Raw genomic sequence first — 7,617 nt, 5'->3', positions numbered from 1 at the left:
AAAAATAAATAAATACATTTTAAAATTGAGTTTCACATTTAGGCTAAATCATATCAGTCAACTATGTTAATAACAAAACATCCCCTTGCAACTAAAAAATGGTTTGTTCCAAATAATAGTGTATTGTCAAGGAGTATATTAATTGACCGTCAATTATGTTGTATTGTATTGCATTTTAAAGGTTATATATATCAAATTAAAAAAAATACATTTGAAATGTTCTTAATACTTTAATTGACAGAATTAAAGTGAATTTCATAATACATTGCATCCAGTTAATTTTCTTAAAAACAAAATCAAATTAATAACATACCTGAGGAATGTTTATTAAAAAAATATACAAAAATATACTTTTTCCAAAATGTGCAGTTTATGGTTCATCACTGCAAATATTTAACATTTTGTTTTAACCCTTACACCAACATAAACTTTACCTTAGGTGTCAACACCTTCATATAAACTCATTGACAGCAATGAATAAAATACTATACATAAATACTGTAGATGTAAATTAATTATTATATCTAACTGTATTTGATAAACCTTTTTCGAATTATCTGCATATTTTTTAAGAAAATATGCAGATAATTCCGTGCAAAGGCAATATGGCTGTCAATCAAACTAAATCACACAAGATAAAATTAAAAAAATAAGTCAAAATATCAAACCACTGTACATAACGACATAAGAAGTCCTAACACCAATGTCAAATAATGTAATTTTTATATAACTTTTCATTTATCCTGTCAGCCTTTCCTAACCTGCAGGTTTACAAATCAGTAAATCATCAAAATACTATAGGTATACTAATAGTATTTACTTTAGTTACTAAAGTACGTACATCTTTATTTTAATCTGCAAAGCATTTCTATTGAGGAAGACAGTCGCCGCGTGACGACGTCAAATGACTCAATAGTTCTGAGTTGTTGCTCAACTGAATGTTAATTCATTAATTTTTAAAGTGCTGATGTGTCACAACTACTGGGAATATACAAACTAAAAGCATTAAGTCTGCTTGTAAATTAATAAACAGCTGGAAGAGTACCAGGTCTGTAAACCATCCACTTAATGAATCTACAATTCAGCAATTGTAGGAGGACACAGTGCAAAGGCCTGTACTAATAAGCAAGTTCAACATACCCAGGGTATCTTTTTGTACGTAACCAATGTGTTGCTTAGATGTATTCTTATAGAATAGAAGATACTTGACAATTTTAGCCCTATTCTTTCAGCTGCAACATAGACTAATTCAAAGCAGTAAGCAGGCTTACTTTCATACCTTATAATCACCTACAGCATACATAAAAGTACCGGTAGCAAGTGCATACAGACTGCGACGGGACTGTAAGCACACAACTCTGACTTGCTGAAACAGCATTCACACAATTATAGTGAGATCTCCTTGGGTGTGTTGTTGAGGACATGACTTTGATTTGAACAAATGTATCTCTGTCAATAGTTCAATCATTTAAAACGTTTTGTCAAACCTGCTGTCTGTTCCTCCTATGACAGCCAAAGCCTGTGGTAACTGCTCTCTTGCAGTGCAAGTTTCAACATGTTAGGGTTAGAGATGGAGAGATTAGAGCACCGTTCTCCTTTTTGCCCATTTCATGGCTCAGGTTCTGTACGCCTCGTACCAACGCTCACTGCTGGCGGTGATGGCGGTGCCATCATTCTTCCACTCGAACCCTGTCATACGGTCGCCTCTGACGTGATCTGCAGCCGACGATGCTGGGGGGGGGGGGGAGAGAGGAAATATAGATACTGATGAGAAAATGAGGTGGTGAGTGTTTTTTAAGTCAGTTTTTCATTCATGGTTGTACATCATTCCAACACCAGACATAGACCATGTAGAGACAATAGATCATTTAAAGGGCTGTCAAAGTTAACGCGATAATAATGCAATGCGTTAACGCCACTAATTTCTTTAATGCATTAATGCAATTGATCTTTCGGAGGCTGTTGCGGGCTCAGTTTTAAAGGTAGAGTGAAATATGAAACGAGAAAACCTAAGGAATCCATTGGTACCAACCATGTCCTACTAGCTTGTTGTGAAGGAGGTTAAATAACACAGTCATATATGGGAGTGGTATCAACCTTCTTTTCTAACTTTTGGCAGGAAAGTCAGTGTGTATTTCCCTCCCCAAAAAATGTAAGTAAAATTAAGTTAAAAAAGAAATGGACAAAATACATGATTACTACTACTAATATTAATAATAACTAATTGTAAATAGTGTTCTTAAATGTTGATTTTCACCCCGATTTTTTTGTATTAGACTAATCTCATTTTTATACCTTTTAAAAATATTCAGAAAACACCCCCAAATTAATTTGGTTGAAAAGTAAATACAAGCACTAAACAAATATTGAGCCCTTGTAGGAATAGACCAGTTGTTATCACTGCCAGCAAAAGTATATATCATCCATATCCTACCTGATGGGTATCATTCCCAGTACTGTAATGATGCTAGCGAGCATGAAGATGAAGCCTGGGAACCAGTCCAGGGTTGCCTGATAGATCTTAGTAAAGGCAGGGACGTGCGCCAGCCCGGCCAACTTCAGAGACAACTGCAGGGAGGTGAGAATGGTGCCTGATGGGACGGAGTACAGATAGGTCAATATGGTTCAGAGGAAACATACATTTTCTTATAAGCCAATCTCACAGATATCTCCTTAAAAATGAATAATTCATAATTTTTGGATGATAAAAGCATTTTTTGCAGAAAAAAAATTAAGTTTGATTTGCGGTGAATTTAATTTCAAGTTCATTGAAAAGCATTACATTGAATTGAACGGAAACATCTCTTTTGGAATTAAGGTGGACTGACCCTGTAATGATTTAAAACTGTTAACAGCAGCTTTGAATTGCAACTTCAAGTTGTAAAGCCGTACATGTGCTGTCCCAAGTGCCCTCCATATTTCTTACTTTAATAGTCAAATCAATATGTTGATTTTAGTAGCCGTAACCATTAGTAGCATGTGCATAACTCTGCTGTGTATTTAATTCTTTTCACTGTTCAATTATCTCTACTGTTATTATTAGTCATCTGTTGTGCTTTCACAAACCTACACACACACACACACACACATACAGGTTTGTCTACATACTATACCACTCACCACATAAGGATGCTGGAACCTGCTGTGAGAGCAGAGATCTGATGGTAGTCATCGGAATGAGAGCAAACAGGTTGAGTGAGCGAGCTGCGGAGAAATGAAAATGGATTTATTAGTGTATATCCATTCGATACCTCCACAATGTCCATTTGCACTCACCACAGCCAGCTATTGTTTTCTCTCTTTGTCTCATCTTACCCACGTCATCTAAACAATCAGTTTTTTGCAATAAAAAAAAAAGTCATAGTATAGTGTGTCGAAAAAAAAGTCAGAGTATGTCGAAAAAAAACAACTCGGTAAAGTATGTCGGAAAAAAAGTCATAAAAAAGGCATAGTATAATATGTTGAAAAAAAGTCATAGTATAGTATTTCGGAAAAAAAAAAGTCAGAATATGTCAAAAAAAGTCAGAATAGCATGTCGAAAAAAAGAAACTAAAAAGTCATGGTACAGTATGGGGTAAAAAATAAAACGAGTCATAGTACCATATGTCGAAAAAAAGTCATAGCATAGTATGTTGAAAAAAAAAGTCATAGTATAGTATGTCGAAAAAAGTTTAAAAAGTCATAGTATAGTATGTCGAAAAAAAGTCAAAGTATAGTATGTTGAAAACAAAGTCTTAGTATAGTATGTGGTAAAAAAATTAAAGTCATAGTTTAGTACAGTATGTAGTAAAAAATAAAACATGTCATAGTACAGTATGTCGATACTATGTATAGTATGTCGAAAAACAGTCATACTATTCTACGACTTTTTTTTTACAAACTGTACTATGACATTTTTTTTTAAATACTATATTATGACTTTTTGATACATATTATCCTAGCATTTATTTTATGTTTTTTCGACATACTTTACTATGACTTTTTTTTGTTTATTTCGACATACTATACTATGACTTTTTTTCAACATACTATGTTATGAAAAATGAGAAAAGAGAGTGTTGAAAAGCTGAACGCCAGTGGAGGCAAACAACTCTACAAGTTCATTATGACATCTATAAAGAGAGACTTTGCATTTATAATTCAGAACTGAGAAATGCAAGGCGGTCCTTCTACTCTGACATCATCACCAAAAACAACAATAACACACGTGCCCTGTTTGCTACTGTCGACATGCTAACAAACCCTCCTGTGTCAGTAGCCTCTGAACTTTTATCCACCAGGGCCTGTAATGAATTTGCATCCTTTTTATCAGAAAAAAAAATATATCACGAAATCAGACAAGCAGTCACTTCCTCCTTATCAGGCACAGGATGTGTGTTGCCCTTGCATCTACTTAAAGCTGCTGCAAATAACATGACACAGTTGTATCCAATAAACCAGACATACCTGGAGGAAATTATACAACATCTAAAATCCTCCTCATGCTGCCTTGACATTCTGCCAACAGGCTTTTTCAAAAACGTATCAGATTGTATGGTCTCAGAGCTTTTACAGATTGTTAATGCATCTCTTGTTTCAGGAGTCTTCCCACACCCTGAAAACTGCCATCATCTGGACTCATCAATAGTAAATAATTACAGACCGATATCAAATCTTCCATTCTTGGCTAAAATAATTGAAAAAAAAACTGTTTTTTCAACAATTACATAGCTTTCTGGCACTAAACAACTCTTTTGTTGTCTTCCAGTCAGGTTTTTGACCGCACCACAGCACTGAGACTGCTCTTGTTAAGGTCTTCAATGACATCAGATTGAACACAGCCAGTGGTAGAATTTCAGTTTCAGTTTTACTGGGTCTCAGTGCCGCATGTGACACGGTTGACCACAATATATTACTAGACCGACTGGCAGACTGGGTGGGTATTTCTGGCACAGCACTCAGCTGGTTTACAGTAAATCCTACCTACTATGACTTTTATTCTTTCGACATACTATACTATGACTTTTTTCGACATACTTGACTCTACTATTACTTTTCCTTTTTTTGACACAGTATATTATGACTTTTTTTAATTAAATTTTTATGGCATACTATACTACGACATTTTTCTGACTTTTATGGCATGCTATACTTTGACTTTTTTATGATGTACTATAACATTTTTGGTGACATTTTTCATGACATGCTACTCATATGGTTCCTTCTCACTCTATGTTCCTCATTAGTTTATATAGGTTCCTCTATTTTTATAATTTGTGTTGATAACCTCGATCTGCCTTGACATTTAACACAGATTACATTAATTCAGTTCCTCAGCTCCATTCCTTATTCCTGCTGGATCAAAGACTTGTTTTAGTCAGTGGGACAGAGCTGTCTGCCAGCAAAAAAACAATTACTGGGTTTCTGCTTCCAACAGAAGTTTGCCATATTGGAGAAAAGAAATGGCTCCATGAGAATCTTTTTTGATACACACATCTAAGCCTCTCACTTGTGCTGGACAAAATTTGCTGAAATGACAACCCTATTTATCAATTAATTGCCAATGGTGGTTATAAATTGTTTAAGTCAATTATCAAGCAAAAATACTGATTTCAGCTTCTCAAATTTGGAGAGATTTGTTTCTTTTCTCTGTTTTATATAATAGTAAATTGACTATCTTTGGGTTTTGGACTGAGAGTCAAACAAAACAACCTAACTGAAGACATCACATCGAGCTCCGAGAAAGTGTGGTGGGCTTTTTTCACTATTTTGATTGACAGATTAATTGATAGTAAAAAGAATGGTTACTTGTAGTTCTATTTCTGTCCACTAAATGGTTTTGACCTTAGGATGGATGACAGAGTAACCCGGTTCATTACATTTAAGTTAAGAGCATTTAGCCTGGTGACACTGTACTGTATAATGAGACAAATGTTAAGGAGGAGATGATTTGATGAGTTTGTTTCTGTTTAAGTGAAAAAACTTGTCAGGGGGTAAGACATAAAACTGCATGAAGAAAACATGGTCTGAACTGCAACTTGCACAATTTGTTTTTTGGGAGGGTTACAGTATGTCAATTAGTCATGATCAACCACAAACTGTGCCTCAGTTTAAGATGCTTACCAAGGTAGAACATGGTAGTTGTAGTGACGAAGGACATGAAGAAAATTCCCGAGGCGAACGATAGCATGCCGATCAGGATGAGCATCACGTCGCCGAAGCAGCGACGAAACACCATGACGCCGAGGAAACTGGTGAGGAAAATCACGAAGCCTGCAGCGTTCCCATAACCCACCTGGAGGAACAGAGGAGAAAGAGAGGAAGAGAAAGTAAAAACAAGTTCAAGGATGTAATTGTACGGCAAACGAGAAAGTGCATCAGTGAGAGAAATTAAATTATAAGTGAGACAAAATAAAATCGATATACACTATACTGTACATAAAAACACACAATGTATATATGGATCTACCGTATGCAGCTACTTATTTTACAATTCAGGGTTAATCATTTGCCATTGTCCAGTCTATTCAAAATGTGAAAGCAGCAAATGTGTCTAATCATTTTATTGGATACATTTTTAATCAGTAAAATCCCTGATAATATATTTTTCATGCATCAAAATCCCAAATACAAAACCTAACACAAACATACAAAGACGGCAAAATGTCACCTGAGTGGCGTTCCAGCTGAGTGGCTCTTTCAGCACAAAGACGGACAGTATTTCTACAGCTCCGCCCACTGCAGAGCCATACAGAATGGCAGATACAAACAGCAGAACTACGTTCACCCTGTTTCTCCCAGCAGGAGCCTCTACAGGAACTTCACTGGTGGCATCAGTAAGGAGGGGGGAGTCGTCCTCTGTCTCTTTGCTGGATACGAATTTCACCTTTAATTAAGGTGGACACAAAAAAACATTTAACATCTGCGTGAGCTGTATACTTCTCAACTGTTGTAGTAAAGTGAATAATTAATACAATTTGGGGATTTAAAAAGCTGAAAATGTGGTTCTGACAGTATGACATTGTTTTTTGTTCTAAATTATTTAAAATACACAGTTTACAAGAGTGAGTTTATTCCGGTGGCTGGCTGTCTGTATCCTTTCTATTTGTGACTCTACAGTTCCACAGTATATACAACAGCCTTCATAATAAAGTGTTTGAAATTAGATGTAGAGATTAGCTTGAGCCACGGATGTAAACAGCACCTGCGTCATCCATTTCTATTTCTATTTTGGTTGAGTGACAACAGTGAAGAAATTCTCAGACTCTGGCTAGATAGAATAAAACTGCTGCAAATACATTGTGGAATTGTAGTGTATAGCAATCTTTTCCAAACAGGAAACGAAAGAGTAGTCTATCCAAATAATTTGATTATCAAACCTAAATCTGGTCTTTTTTTTTTTTACTACTGGTGCATACTTTATATACATATAGCTAACATTTGAACAATTATTGCCAGATACCAATATGCTGGCCAATCTATGGTGCAGCGGCCTTAGTTTACAGAGACGCAAATATCATAACATACAGAAGAGACAACACATAATAATATTTCACACACACACACACTGACCTGCAGCAGGACTATGGAGTGTATGATGCAGAGCAGGTAGAGCAGCGTGCTCACAGTGAGCAGGAT

General features: G+C 35.6%; 1 protein-coding gene across 1 annotated transcript in view; it reads right to left on the bottom strand.

Annotated features, from left to right (window-relative positions):
• Positions 1–996: 996 nt before the first annotated feature.
• LOC119478815 (thymic stromal cotransporter homolog) overlaps positions 997–7,617 on the bottom strand; it is a 10,194-nt gene continuing 3,573 nt past the window's right edge. The window contains exons 2-7 of the mRNA XM_037753808.1: positions 7,552–7,617; positions 6,650–6,865; positions 6,103–6,274; positions 3,121–3,204; positions 2,435–2,591; positions 997–1,731 (exon numbers count right to left, since the gene is read on the bottom strand). The exon at positions 7,552–7,617 is cut by the window's right edge and continues 105 nt beyond it. Coding sequence (XP_037609736.1) covers positions 1,671–1,731; positions 2,435–2,591; positions 3,121–3,204; positions 6,103–6,274; positions 6,650–6,865; positions 7,552–7,617 — 756 coding nt within the window. The 3' untranslated portion in view covers positions 997–1,670. The remainder of the gene's footprint in view (positions 1,732–2,434; positions 2,592–3,120; positions 3,205–6,102; positions 6,275–6,649; positions 6,866–7,551) is intronic.

Source organism: Sebastes umbrosus, chromosome 19 (assembly GCF_015220745.1).
Source record: "Sebastes umbrosus isolate fSebUmb1 chromosome 19, fSebUmb1.pri, whole genome shotgun sequence".
Classification (NCBI taxonomy): Eukaryota; Metazoa; Chordata; class Actinopteri; order Perciformes; family Sebastidae; genus Sebastes; species Sebastes umbrosus.
This window is presented reverse-complemented; position numbering and strand designations above follow the sequence as displayed.